Source organism: Rattus norvegicus, chromosome 5 (assembly GCF_036323735.1).
Source record: "Rattus norvegicus strain BN/NHsdMcwi chromosome 5, GRCr8, whole genome shotgun sequence".
NCBI classification, from domain to species: domain Eukaryota; kingdom Metazoa; phylum Chordata; class Mammalia; order Rodentia; family Muridae; genus Rattus; species Rattus norvegicus.
This window is the reverse complement of record NC_086023.1, coordinates 64,315,636-64,336,814: the sequence shown is the minus strand read 5'-3', so window position 1 is coordinate 64,336,814 and position 21,179 is coordinate 64,315,636. Positions and strand designations below refer to the sequence as shown.

Sequence of the window (21,179 nt, the reverse complement as noted above, 5' to 3'; positions counted from 1 at the left end):
GAAACCCAGGTACGAGAGTCCCAGTTCTAGGCTCTGTGCTTAGCACTGCACTGACCCCCCAACCCCTATGGAACTAAGTTCTGGACTGGGTCCCCATATAAGAGTCCCAACTGCCCGTTGTAGCCACACCCATCATCCTCGTATAAGGGCTAGCCTAGCAGGGTCAGAGAGCGCCCAGGAGGAGGTTAGTGGGGTTGTCTGGTGTAGGGCAGCATATCCATTGCTGTTCTAATCCCATGGTCTACACAGAGAGTTCAAGGACAGCCAAGAGCACACAGTGAGACAACAACAGGGGAAACAAAGGCCAGTCCCGAACGGGAAAAAAAAAGTCAAGGTAGACGGTGGTGAGTTCACTCATTCATTTAGTGACAATGCCCAGGTACTGTGTGCTGTGGACACTTTCCCTGCACACGAGGAGCCTTCTCATAACCATACAGGTGAATGTGTAACTGCAGGCAGTACCAAGGTACAAACAGAGAGCCACCACTGCTGGCAGAACTCGTGACTGAGATGCACAGCTGGCCTTGGTCTGGTTAACCTGGAAAATGTTCTCTGCAGATGGGAACCCTTGGCTAAGACTGGACAGCCAACCAGCAACCAGGTGAAGACCAGGGCAGACAGAGTAACAGGTGCAAAGGCAACCAGGTGAAGGCCCGGGCAGACAGAGTAACAGGTGTACGGGCAACCAGGTGAAGACCAGGGCAGACAGAGTAACAGGTGCACAGGCAACCAGGTGAAGGCCCGGGCAGACAGAGTAACAGGTGTATGGGTAACCAGGTGAAGGCCCAGGCAGACAGAGTAACAGGTGCAAAGGCCAGCTAAGATGAGGGAAAGGGGGAGGGAACAGGAAGGGAGACAAACAGCCAGAGGGAACCACACAGAAAGGGCCCCTTAAGGAGCTGAGCTGGCTTTTCTGCCAACAGCCATGAGAACCACAAGAGGGCAGTATCAGCGAGGCACAGGAGAGGGCTGAGTTCAGGCCACCATGTCTGCACTGCTTTTCAGGGTTTTTAACCCCAGAGAGTAGAGACAGAGTTCGTGTGACCTTTTGTACATATGTGTGTCTTGTAAGATTTTCTGGTTAGCCCAGGAAGTCTTTCTGTGTGGAAAGACTTTACATTGGTGTTTGTTTGTTTGGGATCATGGATTCTAGATTAAAAACCTCTCAATCTTAGTTGGGAGACCTACGAGGAACCCAGCCAACAGATTCCCAACCTTCTGAGGTCAGGGACCCTTGGACTCCCTAAGGCCATCAAACACCACTGATGTCTTGTTGCTCCAATGCCCGATTTCAGTATCCCCAGGGTCTGTAGTGGCATAGCTACTCTCTCTCCTGGGCACTCCATTCCTTTCTTTGAGTCCTGTGCACCTGACAAGGCCCAGCCCATTTGACACCTTTTCTGGGACACCTTCCCTGGTTCCCACAGTGGGATGAATTCCTCTCATTGCCCACCGTTCTCCAAACCTCCGTTGCAGCCCTGACTCAAGGCCATGAGGCTCCTAAGTTGGTCCACGGACTCGAGAGTAGAGGAGACTGTATCTTGCTCTCATGCTGGCCCTGGGTTCTTAAGAAGCCAGCTAAGATCTGCTGGGGTGGGAAGCGTTAGGGGCTCACCTGAGAGTGTGTCTGGCGGTGTGAGCTTGTCAGCTGCATCATAGTATTCCTCATCAGAGCTGCCATCCTCCAAGGCCAGTGTGGGCAGAGCAGGCAGGGCCAGGGTTTCCAGCATGGAGCCAGATTGAGTCTCCATCCAGTCCTGTGGGCACCACGGTGGAGGTGCAGCTCCCTGCCGGGAGGTTGTGCTCTCTGAGCCTGAGTCACTCAGGTGGCTGCCTGGGGAGACGCTGGAACACAGGCTATAGTAGTCCGTCCGGCTGCCCTCATACAACCTGGGGTCTAGCCTGCCCATGCTCAGTTCTGGTCCCCAGCTGCAGGCCTCCGAAGCAAGGCTCTGGGGGCCTTCTATCTTCTGGCACCGAGAAGTGGCATTCTGGGCCAGATCCAGCAAACACAGGAAACCACTGGTCTCGACCCTGCTGTTTTCCTCTTGGCTGTTGGTATCAAGGTCCTTTGAGAAGCCTGGTGGGCCGAAGTGGAAGAAGCTGGTCCCGCTGGAGGAGCATGCATCCAAGTCATCCTCTTCAAGGGCGTCCATGGACTCACTAGACCCACTGGTCCTGCAGCCTCGGCTCTCGGTGTTGGCTGAGTCCGATGCCTCGGATTCAGCACTGTCTGTCATGCTGCTGGCCCCGCAGGTGCTTGGGCCTCTCCTGGTCACCTCAGGTGTGGGGCTGTCTCCAGGCCGCTGCTCCTCTCTGACGAACGGTCTGCAGAGGCTCAGCTTCACCAGGCATCGGTCAGAAAGGGGCTCCAGTACGCAATCCACTTCAGAGGACTCCTCTGAGTCGCTGCAGGCCCTGGACTCGTAGCCTATGATAGACAGGACACTGAGAGTTACGAACTGACATTCAGGTCTGCCAGACACCTGTGTGTCCTGCTTCCCGTTATCCTGCTGCAGGGGAAAACACAGGAAGTGACTGACCTAAGTCATACTAGATTGGACTAATGCCAAGACCCGAGGATGCCACACCACTGTGCTACCTGCCCCTCATCTCTCTGAGCCACCTAAGGAGAGAGAATGAGTCCAACCTTTTCTTCCAAGGAGACCTCTCTGTCTGTCGAGGAGTGGATATTGTTTCCTGTCTCTCAGCTTTTCCTCAAATACCTCCCCTGTGGTGTCAGAACATCAAAATCATATGGAGAACCGAATGTCAAATGCAAACTAGTTGCTTTCCTTGAAATGCAAGCCAGAGAGCAAGGGGAGATGCATCTGGCTGTAGATTCCTGGGAAGACTAAGAAGGGTGGAGAGAGGCAGCATCAGGCTAGGCTTCCTGTTTTTCTCCCAATAGCCTCTGGGATGATATCCCAGGAACCTCTCCTTGTCCACTGCTTGGTCCTTCCGCCTTGCTTCTCCCTACAGCAAAGGACCGAAGTTCCCTCACGAGGGATTCTCATAGTGTGGCCTTGCTGCTCCTATCACAGAGAGGCCCTGATCCCTCTCACAGTGTGTCCTCACACTGTGGCTCTGATCCCTCCCTTGTTTCAGCCCTCACAGTACGACTGGTCCATACCCTAGCAGACTGGCTGTCCTCTGCAGCCTTCCCCGACCTTGGTCTTGTGTCACGACTCCACCGTCCCTCTCCTCAAATGAGCTCTCCTTTTTCATCTGCCTGGCTCCAGGGTGTTCTTCAGGGACCAAGCCTCTGGTGCACGTCTCTGAACTGTCTCTAGTGCACAGTTCTTCCCACCACACCCTGCAAACCTGAGTCACTCACACTCTGTGCTGTTTCCCTGACGGGACTCTGAGTTATTCCTCACTCATAAATGCTTGGCAAAACCAAAGAAGGAATGCTCAACGCTCAAAGCTCATCACTTCCTGCTATGGTGGGCCCTTCAGATTCGTAGGTTTCATACGTGTGGATTTGTCCAACCACAGGCTCAAAATAGAGTAAAATATATCCAGGCTGAACATGTATAAGCCTTTCTTCTTGTCATGACAACTCCAAAAACACAGCATGACAACAGCACACCAAAATATAAATTACGGGGATACAGCTCAGTGGCAGAACATTTGACTGTAATATAAATTATGATATTTATATATTGTCGTATGTAGATTGTCGAGGGCTGTTAGCTGTTGCTAAGTGCTGACTCAGACAACCAAAGGTGGCCCTGCCAGCCGTGGGAACTGAAAAACCAGATGCTTCTCCATGGAGAAGACATTCTCCTGGGTAACCATCCTTACCCATCATGGTTCCCAGATAACTATTTTTACAAGGCTTCCCCAGTCATTCCTGCTGGATAACTTCGGTGCTGAACCTGCCGTTCTGCTATACGTTTGCTGCTTGCTGTTTCGTTCTTACGCTTGGTTGCTATAGACCAACAAACTCACTCATTCGAAACTGAATGTGCTGCTCTCAGGACCAGTCTCTATACGAAAAACATCCCTGGCACTGACAACAGGATAGCCAATCCAGAGTTTTATGAGAGGGATGTGGAAGGACGTGTGTAGTGACATTTCGGAATTTTGGGACTATAATATCATTTTAATATCAGGTGTAGGGATGAGGGGCTGCTCGGATTGTCCACGGCAGCTGATTTGCCTTGTTCTCTAGCAGAGGCGTGGTTTGCCAGCTGGAATTCTGGGAACTTTTCAGAGGCTATATAAATGCTAGAGCCCCAATAGGGGGTTGTTGATCGTCCAGGGGGAGAGGTGGTTTATTAGTAGTTGGTAGTTGTGTTCTCTCTCTCTCTCTCTCTCTCTCTCTCTCCCTCTCTCCCTCCCTCCCTCCCTCCCTCTCCCTCTCTCTCTCTCTCTTTCTCTCTCTGTCTCTCTCCCTCCCTCCCTCCCTCCCTCCCTCCCTCCCTCTCTCTCTCTCTCTCTGTCTCTGTCTCTGTCTCTCTCTCTCTCTCTCTCTCTCTCTCTGTCTCTCTCTCCCTCCCTCCCTCTCCCATTTCTCCTCTATCTAGTGATAGAGGTGAAACCTGGGGGATTAAGGGTGGGAAAGGGAGAACCCATAAAGTAGCAAAGACTGGCTGCAGACGTGTATATAGGTTATATATAAATTATAGACCATTTCATGGAAAGGATAGAACAACATGTATGAGTTTTGGTAAGCACCAAGGGTTGTGGAATCAATCTCCATGGTTACCACAGATAGCATGGATGACTGCATCTCTTTTTCTAATCATCAGTGCTGGGACACCTATGTCTATTCTACCCGTGTGGAGGAAATGCTATGTAACGTAAGATCCTGAGAACCACAGTCTACGTCCACATCAGCAAGACCATGCTGGCAGCTGGCAATGGTAGCACTGGTGGGAGTGTCAGGCACTTGTTTCTGGTCAAGGTTTCCCCTGTGGAGCAGCTGTTAAACATCACCAGGACTACCCTGGAAGAGCCACATCAATAGAACAAAGCCACCTGGGAACCTATTTGTCTCCCCTGCCCTTTAATTTTTCTGTTCCACACCCTACTTCTCCACTCTTTACATGGTATAATGTCAAGTCTCTTTTGGCTCCAGGCACCCCTTTCTTCTAAGTGTGTAAGGCTGAGAATTTCTATCAAAGAGAATGTGGCAGTGTGCAAAGGCACGGGGAGAACCGAGCCACCCACATTCTAAGTGACATCTCCTTTTACTGAGAAATAAGATACAGCAGATCTTAGAGTCGATTTTGGGAAACTCTACAGGGAATCGGAGACCTAGCATTCCTTGGCATTTGGGAGAATTCCAAATACTAAGAAAGCGCCCCTAATATTTAGGAAAGACAAACTGCTTGGTTGGAATAAACAGACCTGTCCCAACAGGGGAAAGAGCACCTCACCTTCTTCAGCAGACACTCGGTGAGTCTGCTGTCTGTTTCCAGACCAGAGGAAAACAGGGTTGGCCGGGTCCACAAACAGCCTGTAGTACCCAGCTATCAAGCAGGTCAGGTCTTTTGCACTGCTGGATTCCAGCAACAAAGTCAGAACCTGAAAAGGCAAATAGAACATATCTTTTCGTAGAGGACTGAGATACAGGGCCTTGTGGGGCCAAGGAGAGATACCAAGCCACGTCTGCAGACTGGCCCCTGATGATCCATACACACGTGCATGCCCACACAAACCTGCACGCATGCGCACACCCCGACACACGGTGAGTCCCCATGCCTAATCCTTACATTGTCTCCTTTCTTTCTATCCTGCCCCATACACCCTGCCTTCATACAGCTAGTCCCTTAAGAACCTGACCTCTCACGGGGAAGGGAGGAAGAAAGACAGAGAATGAAGACAGGGTGGTAAAACACAGTGCCTTTCTTGAGCACAGTGGATGAAATCAAGGGAGGGGACAGTGACCGAAGGACCTCCCAGAAAGGGCCTAGGCTGGGCTCCACCTTTTCCTGTGGTAGGTCAGGTCTTTAAGGGTCAGGGTGGATGAGGCAGGGAGGGGATGGCAGAGTAGAGGATGGAACAAGAGACAATGTATAGATTAGGCATGAGGGACCCACTGTGCGTCAGGAAGCATCCTGACCTATCTACCCATTTCAAAGAGTGCAGAGTTTTCCCATCAATCAAACGCATGGCCCAACAGACAGAACACAGCCTTGCCAAGAGCTTCTTGGGGCAATGCGGGCTCTATTCACTGCTCTCCATATGAGGCCTTTGAGCCAGATCGGCAGTGGGCTTTATTACTGCTCAGAGCTCGTGGAACTACCCTAGAATATTCTACACCAAAGGCCAGGAGCCGGACTGAAAAACCCTTCGGCTGTTACCTTGACGTCCTGAAGGTAGATCTTGACCACGCTCACTTTCTCAGACTCTTCCGTCAGCTCCACACGGCTGATGTTGGCAAACTCTGCCAGCGTGGACATGATGTTGAGTTTGCTATTGATGATCTGGCTAATCCCATACTTGGCCCCCACCAGAAGGGCAATGTAGGATTCTCTATCCTGTAGCTGCAGAAGAGGGGAAGGGAAATCAGTTTCCATTCGAAAGCTTGGGAAAATATAAACACACTGCACATGACATCTCTACAGGTTTTTTTGTTTGTTTGTTTTTGGAAATGGTTTTGCTGTGTAGCCCAGGCTGGCCCCATAGTTATGGCCCTCCAGCTGCACTCTCCAGAGTTCTGGGCTTATAGTATGTGCCACATGTTGCTTCTCTCTCTGCCAAGTCTGTTTCCTACTTGTGGTTCTCGTCACCATTCCCTGAGATTACTCCTCTTGGGGCCCACCCATAGCTAAATTAAAAATAAATGTATCTCCTATAAATCTTTATTTTTATACTGTATTAAAATTATGTGTATAATAAGTGTGTCTCTGGGTACTTGAGTCCAGTGCCAACAGAGGCTGGATTCCCTGGAACCGCAGCTACAGGCAATTGTGAGCAGCCGAGCGTAGGTGCTGGGAACTGAACTCAGGTTGTCTGCTAGAGCAGTGAGTGCATGCCCTTAACCCCTGTAATCCCAGCGCTTAGAAGACAGAGGCAGGAGGATGAATTCCAGGTCCACCTCAGGTATACGGGAAGTTTGAGGCCAGCATGGGCTGCATGAGACCCTGTTCCAACAAAATCAAACAAACAACAAAATGTTATCTAAGGAAAGCCTCGGCCTCCTCAAACCAGAGCAGCGTCTCTCCTCCATGTGGAACCCAACCCTTCTGTACTCTGAGAACACTGGGCACATCTTGCTTATTTCAGTGACCTATGCTCAGATTTCATATTCCCTGTTAGGTTCTTCAACAGTAGAGTCTGTATTATTTTATATTTGTAGCCGGCCCTGTGTAACTGGCTGCCCTTTCCTGGTATCATTTCTATGAGACAGGAGAAGTAAAGGCAGGTGTGGGATAGGAGGGCTGGAGCCTGAGGGGACATAGAGGTTTTCCAACCCCTGCAGACCCCTGTTCTGCGATCTCATCTCTCGCCTACCTTAGGGCCTCATCCTTATACCCAGATTCTTTCCATCCCCCCACCCTCCAATTCCTCTAACTACCTACTTCTCTTCTGCCTGTGTTATGAGGCCAGCAGTCTCAGTGGGCTCACCCATGACTAAAAAAAATAAAATGCTCTGAATTCTTTCCTTACTATTTGTCAAAAAACAAACAAACAAACAAACAAACAAACCCTCAACTAGCCAATAAGCTGGAGCGTTCCGGGGCTGGTGACATGGTGGAGGAGGGGCTGGTGACATGGTGGAGGAGGGGCTGGTGGAGGAGAGTCTGTAATCTGTACCCGTGAGCTCTGCTTGCTTCTGCTAGGCCGAGGCTCCACAAAGGAAGCAGGAGGAATGGGCTCAGGGCAGAGAGCGCTTCTCCTATGCTTGTCTCAGGCCCACACCTCAGCTCATTTTCTGCACCATTAGGGCCCAGACTGGCAACCAAGCCAACGGTCCCATGTATCCTGGTCCCTGTTGTCCTCATGGACTGAAATCCCTAGGTTGCTGCTTGCAACAGACTTCACCCCATTTGTGCTTCTCTCCCACTTTCTAGCCAGGCCCCATCCACCCATCTGAGAGGCTTCTTCTTGGAACAAGACTAAGCTAGCAATAGTGGACCTATCTCTGGACCTATCTCCCCCCGCCCCCAGCAGTGGCCATAGCCTGCCTCATGGCTTTGTCTTGTGGGGTAGCTAATTTCATCCTTGAGGGCAGAAATTACAACTGACTCAGTTCTGCCTCCCCTAGCATCTTCCACAGGGCTAACCTCAAGTCAGTGCCCAATAAATATCTGCTGGTCTGTAAATATTCAGGGTCCTGGGCACGCAGGAGTCTATGGCTGTCTGCTACATACCATCAGAGTAGCATTAAAGATTTTCCCGCCATACGTCTTGAGTTCTCCAAGGATCTGAAGATAATTTAAGCGTAGCTGAGCAGCAGAAATAAGTTGCTTTAATAGACAAAAAGAAAAAGAAAAAGAAAAAAAAGATGGCTGAAATCAGAGTTATTTCTTTGCCTAAAATCTAGGCAATGGTAAAAATGATTCCCCTAACATTTCCCATCAGAAAGCTGGGCCGGGTTGGCACAGGCTAGGCTGCCTTACCTTCTGCCGGGGTTCCAGCAAATTCTGGTTTCTCTTCATGTGGAAACTAATGGCTTTCTTGATGTCTTTGCCTTTCATATTTCGGAGTAAAGTTGGAGATATAAAATTCTCTATTCCCCAGTCTTTCCTGCCGTGAGACATTGGAGACAGGGAGACTCATGTTTACGTGTTTACATTGCACTCGGTTCTAATGAAGAATAATTCAGATCTAGAGGTGACATACAGTAGTGAGGAGCACCTTCTCTAGTGGGAGGAACAGAGACAGGCATAGAGACAGACGTGTAGATTCAGAAAGAGAAAAAAGAGAAAGAGAGAGAAAGGGATGTCTGTGGTGGTTTGAATAGGTTTGGCACCCATAGACTCATGTGTTTGAATGCTTGGCCCGAGGGAAGGGGGCACTATTAGGAGGTGTGGGCTGGCTAGAGTAGGTGAGGCCTTGTTGGAAGAAGGTTATCACTGCGCAGGGGTGGGGAGACTTTGGAAGGGGGGTGTCTCCTAGTGCTCAAGTTCTGCCCAGGGTGGAATCAGAGCCTCCTCCTGGCTGCCTGAGGGAGACAGTCTCAAGATCAAGATATAGAACTCGAGGCTCCTCCTTTGGCGCCGTGTCTGCCTGCACAGTGTCATGCTCCCCACCATGATGATGATGACTGAACCTCTGAAACTGTAAGTTAGTCACAATCAGATGCTTTCCTTTATCAGAGTTGTCTTGGTCATAGTGTCTCTTCACAGCAACAAAACCCTAACTAAGACAATGTCTGTATCTTCAGTTATCTCTCTCTATATCCCTCTATTAAAGGAGAGACAGACAGAGTGGGGGTTTTCCCCATAAACGCACATGATACACATTAGATACACTCCACGTTTAGGACCTCCTGACTGGCCTGGAAACTGACTGGTCTTGGTGTGGGATATTTCATCAATCAAAGAAGAAGTTCTCAATCTTTTTTTTTTAATTTAAAATTCCACCTCATTCACTTGCTGTGTGTCTACACTGAGTCAAACTTCTAAAAAGGGGAGTCTGAACTGCTGTATTTTATCACGTGTGCACATGTGTAGTGGTCAGAGGACAACTTGTGGGAGTCGGTTCTCTCTCCCCACCATGTGAATCCTGAGGATTGAACTCAGGCTGTCAGGCTTGGCGGCAGGCGTCTTTACCTGCAAAGCCTTCCACTAGGCCTGCTCTTTGTCCTTTTAATGACAAAACTACGTGGAGCAATCATCCATATATAAGAACAACTCTCCCACCCTCTGCTAGGGAGCAAACCCAGCGCCCTGGGATGCTAGGCAAGCACTCTGACACTGAGCTGTGTTCGTGGCCAAACACTCTTGCAACAGAGCGCACCTGCCAATCCCCGAGGCTTAGCTTTAGAACATCATTAGCCTAGAAGCCCCAGAATCCCCGTAGAGTTGCTCCTTGACACATTATACCAGGGAGCTGTTCTATTTTTAACACCCGACTTCTCCATACGATTTTGATACCCAGACAAGCTAGAGTGGAGACCTGGAGAGGGGCTTAGCATAACGGATGTTAGTTCTCTGAGCTAAGAATCAAGAGGAACGAGGAACTTAGGACTTGAAGCATCCCCCATTTGGATAATGAAACAGCATAATGAAACAGCAATTGGTTCACACCTGTTGGAAAAATTAATCTCCAAGACATCCCTGCCCTCAGAAGTTGTCTACTGATGGCCTCAGACATTCTTTCAGGGACTGGGAAATTTACAAGAGGGACTCTGTGTTACTGCAAGAGGAAATGGCTTCTACCCAGACAGGGAGCCAGCCGGGCTGGGTAAAGGGAAGAGGATGGTGAAACAATGGCAGATGGGTGAGTATCAGCTTTCTGTGGAGTCTGGCCACCCTGTCTAGGAGCCAGCAGTCACAAAATGTGACACAGCTGGCCACCCGCTGCCACTCACTCTATGTACTTCAAAGAGATCTTCTGTGGCTGGGCACAGGCATAGATCCGCTCCTGGATGTGCAGGGCTGCAAGCCGGAGGGCAGAATTGCACTTCATCTCCACGGCAAAGCGCTCCTGAAGGACATCACTGCAACTCTGCAAGGGATTACACAGGGCAGCTAGGCAACAAGAGAGTGCACACGGTACACCCCCGCTCCCCCCAGTTCTCTCCAGTCAGAGCAGCAGGATCAGCTTTGAGGTCTTGGCTCTGGGACCTTAGTTACACTCAGAGTCTCTAAGCATAGTGTCTCCCGTTGTTAATGGCATACTCACTCCCTGCCTATGTGACCTGCATTATATGCAGGAGTGTGAGCATAAGGCACGCTGTGCTGTCGCATGCAAATATAATGCATTGGGGGTGTGGCGGCTGATATCACTGTTTTCTTGCACCATTTTTGTAAGGCGGGCCAGCCTCACACCCAAAGGGGCTGTAAACTGGTGATATCTCCCAGATGATTCCTCCCATCCAAATGACCAAAGCGATCTCACTCCAGGTAACAGAGGGCAGGGCCAGGCTGGGAGTCAAGAAGCCAGGTTTCTAGCTGGACATGGTGGCAGACGCCTTTAATCCCGGGACTCAGAGGCAGAAGCAGGGGGATCTTCAAGGCTAGCCTGGTCTACAGAGCTAGTTCTAGGACAGCCAGGGCTACACAGAAGAAATACTACCTCGAAAACCAAGAGGAAGGGAGGAAGGGAGGGAGGAAGGGAGGGAAAAGAAACTAGGTTTGGCCCTACTGCTAAGTGGGGACATCAGAAGCCCTGGCTACGTCATCTCTAACATGAGTTTCTGCAGCACTAAAGCCCCATCCTGCAATATAAGCGGAAAGGAAAAGGATGACAGCCTTTAATAGCATTGGGAAAACGTATCATCTACATTGAGGACTAAGCCTAAATTTGATTAGTCTGCTGCAAATCTCCCATTACAGCGACTCGGAGCAGGAATGAGAGGGAGGGATAATGAGACTCACTGTCTTCTAAGGACAATCCCTCGGGAGAGTTGTTTAGCCGCCACCAACCCAGAATAACCCAAAGTGCATCCTTGAGGACGCTGGTGTCCCAGGAAGCACAGCCCGGTCACCTGTAGGTAGAGATACTCAAAGGCCACAGGGTCTTCTTTGAGCAGGTCCAGGGGGTCCTTGGGGACAAAGCACACCCTGAAGAGGCAGCGGGAGTCCTGTGATTCTTCCCTTTCCACCACCTGCCCAAGGTAAAGAAGATACAGTGACCTGGCAGCTCTCTATAAAGCAGCTTCACAAGGGACAAACGAGAAAGGGAGGTAGGCCACTGTTCTAGTTCAGTCTTTCCCCAGACAGCACAGCCTTCCCTCTAAGCCTGATTCTTTCCCATGGTGTGGAAAGTGAAAGACTCAAAGAGTGTTTTGTTTTGTTTTTTGTTAGAGAAATTCCTGTCCACATCTCAATGCCCTCCCAGGGACAGTCTAAGAACCCCTGTCCACATCTTAATGTACTCTCAGGGACAGTCTAGGGACCCCTGTCCACATTTTGATGACCTCCCAAGGACAGTCTAGGAAACCCTGTCCACATCTTAATGTCCTCCCAGGGACAGTCTAGGAAACCCTGTCCACATCTCGATGCCCTTCTAGGGACAGTCTAGGAAACCCTGTTCACATCTCGATGCCCTCCCAGGGACAGTTTAGGATTATTTGCTTTGTGGTTTGAATGTGAAGCCCTCCTCCCGCAGCACGTTTAAACATGTGGTCTTGGATGGGAAGGGCTGTCTTGGGTGGGAGGGGCTTCTTGGGAGACTGTGGAGCTTTGAGGAAGTGGGGCCTGCTTGGAAAGAGTGCTTTGAGGCCCTGGGGTATATCTTGGGTTCTTCCTTTTCCTATCTACAATGTGACCAGCTGTGGTTAGCTCCCACCATCATGGAGGACTGTTCCTGTTGCCATGCCAATGATGATGTGTTGCAACTCCCAAACTCTGAGGCCAAATAAACCTCTCTCCTCTCCAAGATGCTCCTGACAGGGATTTTATCCCAGTCAGGAGGACAGAATGCATGTGGGTTTTGACTTCCAGTGATGATGGAATTTGCACTATTCTGCACTTTATTATTCTTCAAGAGTTTGCAGCAGTTGGAAAGTGGTGACCAGGTCCTAACTCATTTGCAATGAGGTAGGCTGAGTGACCTCCAAGGTCAAGGCTTCCCCGCTCTATCCCCCTGCTGGCGAAACCCTCCCCTTCCCCAACTGCAGACTGTCTACTGATCTTTTCATAGTTACACACCCTACAATGATTTGTTGAACTGACCCATGTTTGACTTTAGAGTCTGTGCTACAACTTCGTGCATGCCTGAAGGACTGGGAGGCACAGGAGGACTGGCTGTTTGCTCTGTCCTATCACAGAGGTTGCCTCTCAGTGGGGCAATGTCACAGAAAGGGTTTTGGACAAAGCAACCAATGTCCCCTGATAGTTCTGATACAGCAGGTGCCAGGAAAGATGATCAAAGCTGGAAGCAAAAGACTTTGTCAGATATGTGACCAGGGAAAACCACCTTAGCCTGCTAAGCCTCTAACTCCCCACCTAGAAGATGAGCATCTTGGACTATTCCCTGTGTACCTCATAAGAACAGAGAAACCAAGCCCGAGTCTTGCCCTTCTTTCCCTGGGCTGAGTACATGTACTTGATCCAGCCCTGAAGTGGCTAAGCTGCCTGGCCTTCAGAGTGGGGTGGGTCCTCCTACCTGCTGGATGAGCTCCTCCTCATGCAAAAGGTGTAGGCGGGAGATGCTGTACTGTTCTTCCAGGGCCAGTGCAAAGTACTCGATACTTCGGATGGACAGCTTCTCCTTCACCGTGAGGATGATGTCCTGGCAGCAGAGGGGAAGAGGGGTCACCCAATGAGTGGGGAGTCTTCTAGGGCCTTCTTACAGCTTCCCCAACATCCAGGAGAAGAAGCTGGTGCTTCTGTGTCCACCGCTAACACAGGCACGGCCCTAGCTCCCATGTTGGATCTTTACAGCCCTGCACCACTCATAATAGCAGTCATTCTGGCTTTTCCTGGGGAGATACCAGTCTCTTGCCCCAGTGTCTGGACAGAAACTCTCTGGAGTTGCCGGTCTACACCATTGCCTTCTGGACAGAATGCTACCAGTTTCCTCATGTGACTATGAGATGTTGGCTTTAGTCTCTTCCTCTGAAATGGAAATGACAATGCCTACAGACTGACCAGATGGACCTACAGACTGACAAGATGGAAAGACAGATAATGCTGTGCTAAGGCTCCACAGCCGCCAGGCCACTGTTGTCCTTTCTCTCCAGTGTCCCCTGTCATGGCAGATGCTTCAGGCACTCACAGACGTTCTTCCCTCTGACCTATACACTTTCTCCATCATTTTCCACAAGGCTGCTTTCTGTTCTTTTAAGTTTGATTTATATGTCACCTCTTCAGAGAGGTCCCATATGGCTACTGTATCTAAATGTCACCCTGCCTATTATTCTCAGCTGCGGGAGGATCTTGGTTTGCTTTGGTTGGGGATTGAACCTATGGCCTCCCCCGCTGAGCTAAGTCCCCCAGTTTCTGGGGCATGTTTAGTCCCCTCAGCATTATTTAACATCCATTTCTTTAATAAATGATGTTCTTTTTGTAGAAGACAGTAAATCAGGTATGTGAAAGGGTTCTAGGCTGAGACTGAGCCTCCTCGGTCCGTGGGTACACTGTTGTTCTCTCTGCTTTGGTAGACATCAACACCTGTCAGCTGGACCGCTGTGTGCATTCATCCCCCATGGAAGGCACTTAGTCCACTCCCTGGCAGGTGACGTTCTATATAAGCTCACCTCTAGTATTTGTTCTCTTGTCCATTTCCTTTTACCTTAATAGACAGCAACTCCCTAAGAGTGGAGACCCCACCAATGTTGGACTCTCAGTCAGGGTTTCTGCTGCTGTGATAAACACCATGACCAAAAGCAACTTGGGGAGGAAAGGGTTAACTCAGCTTACACTTCCACAGCACTGTTCATCATGGAGGAAGTCAGGATAGGAACTCAAACAGGGCTGGAGCCTGGAGGTAGGGGTTGATGCAGAGACCATGGAGGGGTGCTGCTGACTGGCTTGCTTCCCCTGTCTTGCGCGGCCTGCCTTCTTATAGACCCCAGGACCACCAGCTCAGGGCTGGCACCACCCACAATGGGCTGCACCCTTCCCATCAATAACTAATTAAAAAAATGCCCTACAGTAAGATCTTAGGGAGGCATTTTCTCAGCTGAGGTTACCTCCTTTCAGATGACTCTAGTCTGTGTCAAGCTATAGTAAAACCAGCCAGCATAGTCGAGGTCTGTTACACTCCAATGTTTGTGGCTCAGCAATGTGTCACCTGATCAGCGATCGCTGTGGATGCACTACAGAATTCAGAACCCCAGATTTAGAAAGCCCTGACTGTGAAGAGCTGCCTGCTCGCCATGACTCCTCCTGCCCACCAGTGAGTGCCCTTACTGCTGGCTCCGGTACCCTCCATAACTAAAGCAGTAACTAAGTGCTGAAGCAGGTATCTATGTCTGCAAGTCGATATCATTAATTAGGTACCTACTGTGTGCCAAGCACGGTGCTCACCACTGCAGACAGTCCCATCACTCTCTCTTAACTGTACAATTAGGATATTTGAACGTACGCACTTTGGGCATTGCAAGCCATCTGCTGAATTTATGAAAATTGTTTTTATTTTGTTATATTTCATTCACCGATTTTCTGTGCCTGTTTGTGGTTGTGGTTGTACTGTGGAAGTCAGAAGACAGTTTGCAGGAATCTGTTCTCTCCCCCCACCATGTGGGTTCTGAGCTCAAATTCAGGTTGTCAGCTGTGGTGGTAAATGCTTTACCTGCCGAGGAACTTCACTGGCTGGTATTACTGGTCTTCGACTGGGTAGCAAAGCTGCCCTTGACTCTGATGGTCCCTTCTCCATCTTCCCCTTGCTTTGGAAACCCATACATATCTCCTGTCTTGGGGCATCCAGAAGTCCTTCACCTTGCACCCAGAGGGGTTATCAAACAGTAGCCAAGGGACAAATAGAGCTCACTGCTGACTCTGTCATTAACATTCACGAGAACAAAGCCACACACCAGCCACTATGATAGGAAAGTTGAGAGTGACCCGGTGTCCCTCAAAACCTAAAATATTTTATCTGGTATTTTATCTTGTAGATTTAAGCATGGTTCTCAATTTTTCTAATGCTGCAACCTTTTAATACAGTTTCTCATGTTGTGGTGACCCCCAACCATAAAATCATTCTGTTGCTACTTCATAACTGTAATTTTGCTACTGTTATGAATTGTAATGTAAATATCTGATATATGCAAGATATCTGATGTGTGACCCTTGTGAAAGGGTCATTCAACCTCCAAAGGGGTCATGACTCCACAGGTTGAGAACCACTGCTCTTGAGGTCCTCAACTAAGTTTACATCTGTGTTGTTTTTCTTTGCTCTAGAACATTCAAGGCTTAACAGGGTTCAATGGCCAAAATCCAAATTCAGTTTAATAGACACTAAGTATCAAGTGCTAATGGAACCATTCCTTCAATAGTATCTGCCATCCTCTTTTTAATGAAATAATGTCTCAGTCAGGCAATGGTGGTGCACATCTTTGATCCTAGCACTCAGGAGGCAAAGACAGGAGGATCTCTGTGAGTTCAAGGCCGGCTTAGTCTACAGAGAGAGAGTTCTAGCAGAGCCAGGGTTACGCAGAGAAACCCTGTCTTGAAAAAGAAAGAAAGGGGCAGGGATCTTAGGACTGGAGAGATGGCTTATAGTTAAGGGCTAATTCTGTTCTTGCAGAAGACCTGAGTTTGATTCCCAACACACATCACAACCTCTTGTAACCTGAGTTCCCAGGGGATCCAACACCTGTGGTCTCCATGGGTACTGTACTTGTGTGTACACATCTACACACAGGCAGACAAACACATACACATAATTATAAACAACAAAGAAATCTTTAAGAGTCTCACACTGTCGTCCAGGCTAACTTTGAGTTCATGATCCTCCTGCCTCAGCCTTGAGTGCTAGGATTACAGGTGGACAGCACCATACCCCACTTCTCACTTCATTTCCAGTACTTTTGTCAGTGTGCCCTGCTCTCAAACATCCTGCAAACTTGCCCATCTCTGAGTCTTCGTTGGTCCTCTTCCCATGCCCGGAAGCATCCTGATCCCACTCTAATCCACTGCTATCAAAACCTGTCCATCTTTCCATGTATGCCATGGCCCAGCTGTTTCCTAGAACAATTAACAGTCGGCTAGAAGTTTTCTCCCTGGAGCCTGCACGACATCATTTCTGTGACCCTTTCCTGGCCCTAAGCACATGTATCTTGTCTCCATCTCCAATGCCAACCCGATACCCCAGGCTTCCTCACAGGATAACCCTAAGCAAATGGTTTCTGTATTAGCCAACATCCAAGTGACACAGAAATGTCTGACCCACAAGTGTCAGGAACTCAGTAAACGTTAATGGGTCAAATGACATTTCCTTCCGTCTAGAGATGCTTTTGCCTGTCTCTGATTCTTTCTGGGGAGGGGAGCAGAGTCTGGCACCCCAGGATGGCCTTATACTTGCTATGTGACCAAGGGATGATCTTGGAACCGCCACCGTTGAGTGCTGGGATCACAGGCATGAACCACCACACCCAGTCCACCCAGCTCCAGAGGCTGCACCCGAGGCTTTAGTTTGCTATAGCTCTGGTCTGAAGAACTCTTTTTGATTTAAGAATCTTCTTCCCATGGTGAGGGGTGGGAAGGAGAAGCCCCAGATGAGCTGAAGTGACTTTTCCTTTTTCTCTGACAGGATTTGTGTAGATTCACTGCTCTCCCTGTTATGAAGAGCTAAGAGATTTGCTTTATAAACTTTGGCCACTACAGATAAGATTAGCCAGTGTTCTACTTGCTAAGCCTTTGTTCACTGTCCTAACTCTATCTTCTTAATTCCTCTGTGATATGAACTTTTATTGTAAATCCCCTCAGGGTATTTCTGGCTTTCACTGAAGACTTACTTGCCCTCCTCCATTCTACTTTGATCACAGATGACTGAAGTAGGACCCTGCCTGATTCACTCACAAAGCTTCCCTTCTATGGCAGAATAATGGAGGAGAGGTAAGCCCCAGCCCAGAGCTCGGCAGCAGAGCAAGCTTGATTATAAACCAGCAGATCAGAGCATGTTGGGGACCTATGGGGCCCGTGTGCCTACCCACGAAGTGCAGATAATGCTAGTCAGTCACCTCCCAAGGTTTCTGAGGTGTTAAATTAGATAGTACGAAAGGAAGTGCCCAGCGGAGTGGCTGGCATGAGCTAAATGCATCCAATTCTCCCTCTTGTTCTTCCACTGGCATTGGAGCTTCTGAGTTCTGAAGCGTTTTCTCTAGCGTCTCCTAAATTCCAGGAAGGTAGAAAAAGGCAGGGAATTTGGAACAGCTTGAAAATTGCCAAAGTAAGGTGACCGAGCCAAATATTACATATATGTTTATGCACATGTATGTGTGCATGTATGCACTTACCGTGTTGACGTTTTGTCTTTTACTGTCTATCGCAATGCTAAGTGTTGCTCCCCCAAGACTGGAGTTGGCACATAGTCCCTGGGACTCTGACCCCGAGTTAATAGAGATTCTGACAGCCACTATCTGGGCAGAAGAGACTTAGGTGAGGCTGCGGTTTCGAGGGCTTGCGAGGGAGATCACCACAAGGAGGAGCAGAGGGGAAAGAAGCCTCAGTGGAACAGGAGGAGAGCCACCATGGGTGAGGGCCAAGGACGTGTCTCAGAGGGCTGCCCCGTTGGATGGAGAGCAGCCGGGATGGAATATAGTAAAAAGTAAGGATAACCTGGGGTTATCAGCCATGTGCTGCCTAAGGCACATTTAAAGATATGAAGGCTGCGTGTGCCTTTCATCTGGGTGGGTAGAAACCACTCGCATTTATTACTATATTACCGTCAAGTATCTATGTCTTGGCTACCATCTGTAACGTTGTAACATTGTACTGCATCTCTCACCTCTCATCCAACCCCTTAAAGGGCTAGGTTCTTTATTTAACTTCCAGTGTTTGTAAGATGGAGCCTCTCTATGTAACCCCAGATGTCCTGGAACTCAACACATAGACCAGGCTGGCCTCAAAGTCACAGAGCCGTTCCTGCCTCTGATTCCCGAGGGCTGGGATTTAAAGGTGCGAGCCACCACACCCAGCCCTCATGGCCTTTACAGTCTCAGAAACAATAGTTTGCTTCTTCACTGCAGCCGTTCCCTGACACCTCTTCCTTCTGTGCTCAGGAACATTAGGGCCACTTCTCCCATGTAGACAGTACTCTCTGGTATAGGAGGCCTTCCATGGCTATTCCCCGTCTAAGAGAGCAGCCTGTGTGCACGCTTCGCCGGATAAGGTCCACTGTCCTGGTGTGCACTTCGTCCTCTGTCTGCCTTTGTGGAACTCTTAGTTACCCTACCCAGCTGCCCGGGTGCATTCCCCTGCCTGGGCTGATGCACCGGCCTGAGAAAGATGCACGTTTGTGGCCCATGCGCAATGTACTCATCCCATCTTTTGCCTCATTTAATTCTCTCTACACAACTGGAGTTTCTAGGATGCCTACCCTCTCTAAATGTGACTGAAGGCTCTTACAGTCCTTTACTAGGCTCCGTAACCCCTCTCTGAGAATCTCAAGTGAGGAGTTGGTTATGTCTAAGAACACGCAAGGGCCTGGGGTTTGTCCTCACATCCCGCCTTTGGCTAATTTGGTGTTTGGGTAGCAGGTGGAGGCAGAGACAAGACGTTGGGAAGCCTGTGGTTAAGGATGAAGGTGTAGGAGAAGTAACATGACCTTGGATAAGCCACTTCACCTCGCTGAGTCCCGAGTCCCTCCCCTGCAGGAAGTGACAAAAACAAACACCCCCGAGTCTCCCCCAAAACCATCTTATGGGTGGTTATGTAACTAAAGAGTATACTACGGTACATATTTTGTCATGGGCATGCAGGCTGCCGAAGGCACGAGCCCACCAAGGCAGAGAGAGGGCAAGCTGCCTGGTGGTCCTTTGAGTAACTTTCCTATGGAAAAAAAAAGGGTTCAGATTTATCTTTAATACCTTCACAGTTGTGTTTGCCTCAAACTTGAAAGCTTTGGTCTGTCCGTTCTCCAGGTACACCTTGAGCACGTTGGGCATACAAAGCAGAGAGTTCCCCTGGAAAACACAGAGCAGTGTTAAATGCTGACACACTCTTCTGGCTCCTGGCATACCAGTTCCTAGCTGCCCAGCATTGCCAGTTTTGGAGAGCTAATTGCTGCTTTTTAGCGTTTGGGAATTTCTCCAGGGGGATGGACTTGCTTTGTCCAGGAAAATGCATGAGAGCCACTCAGTGTGATGGGTAGAAGGAAAGGAAGGCCGAGTCTCGCCCTGTCAGAGCACTGCAGGGGCCTGACAATGGCTCACAGCTGCTCACTGGTGTATATCTACTCGGTCCACCCATTAGGGACACAATTTCAAAACGATGTTTGCCTGGTAGTGGTGCACGGCTTTAATGCCATTCTAGTACTAGTACTTGAGAGCCAGAAGCAGGTGGATCTCTGAGTTATCGGCCAGCCTGGTCTACATAGCGAGTTCCAGGACAGCCAGGGCTACACAGAAAAACCATGTTTTTAAAAACAAACAGGGGTTGGGGATTTAGCTCAGTGGTAGAGCGCTTGCCTAGGAAGCGCAAGGCCCTGGGTTCGGTCCCCAGCTCCGGGGGGGAAAAAAAAAAAGAACCAAAAAACAAACAAACAAACAAACAAATGCTGACTGGTATCTGTGCTCTTCACACGGGCCCTTTCTCTTCCTCAGACCCTTCCTTGTGGAGCTGGCCTGGAATGAGGGAGGAGTTAGAGGTGGAATGCTTCCTTAGAGCCCACCTCCCCATTGTATTGTCCTAGCTCTCTGCAGTGAATCATCAGGAGCAGAGGGCGATGGATGTTCTGCACTCCCCTGATCCCACCCATCACCAGTAAGGACCCTGCCACTCTTCTGGGGCTTTGGGAGTCAGAGGAATAGGGCTAGTCTTTAGTAACTCCATGGCAATCAGGATTCCTGGGAGCAGGGCAGCATTGAGGGGGAGGTTCCCCAAGGGTCAGCTCCCATTTAAAAAATGACCTCTGAATTGAGCTGAAATTTAGAACTGACATCCTCCAGAACTAGGGAGAAATTCTTGAGCTCCCTCACAGGCTTTGAACCAGGACTGTCTTTGTGTCTCAATGAAGAATCTGGGTAGAAAGTCTAAATGGGTAAAGACTCATTCCCTTCTGTTCTGCCTCCAACATACCTGGCAGCATTCTCCCTGCACTAGAGTCTGCTAAGTACATAGTATCAGTGCTCAGCTTAACTTTTTTGGGGGGATACAGTGTCTTTATTTACAGAGGTAAGATTGGATACAGTGTATTTATAGAGGTAAGATTGGATACAGTGTTTGTATTTTTGGATTAAGGGTCCTGGGTGCCTTTTTGTCACTTGTCCCTTGACATATGAGAAGAAGAGGAATTAAGAAAATGCCTCCAGGTCAACACCTCTGTCTCCTGTGCAGGATACGTGTCGACCCAGAGATCCCTGTAATAGATCTCCATAATAAACCTCGCCTTTGCTTATTACAAAAAAAAAAAAAAAAAAAAAAAAAAAGAAAAGAAAAGAAAAGAAA

The 21,179-nt window shown here is 49.2% G+C and overlaps 1 protein-coding gene across 3 annotated transcripts in view; it reads right to left on the bottom strand.

Annotated features, from left to right (window-relative positions):
* Frmpd1 (FERM and PDZ domain containing 1) overlaps nt 1-21,179 on the bottom strand; it is a 102,049-nt gene that overhangs the window by 3,964 nt on the left and 76,906 nt on the right. For all 3 annotated transcript variants that reach the window (NM_001107937.2, XM_063287631.1, XM_008763690.4), the window contains exons 7-15: nt 19,601-19,696; nt 13,234-13,359; nt 11,612-11,731; nt 10,493-10,629; nt 8,577-8,703; nt 8,328-8,423; nt 6,315-6,497; nt 5,388-5,535; nt 1,616-2,431 (exon numbers count right to left, since the gene is read on the bottom strand). In NM_001107937.2, coding sequence (NP_001101407.2) covers nt 1,616-2,431; nt 5,388-5,535; nt 6,315-6,497; nt 8,328-8,423; nt 8,577-8,703; nt 10,493-10,629; nt 11,612-11,731; nt 13,234-13,359; nt 19,601-19,696 — 1,849 coding nt within the window. The remainder of the gene's footprint in view (nt 1-1,615; nt 2,432-5,387; nt 5,536-6,314; nt 6,498-8,327; nt 8,424-8,576; nt 8,704-10,492; nt 10,630-11,611; nt 11,732-13,233; nt 13,360-19,600; nt 19,697-21,179) is intronic.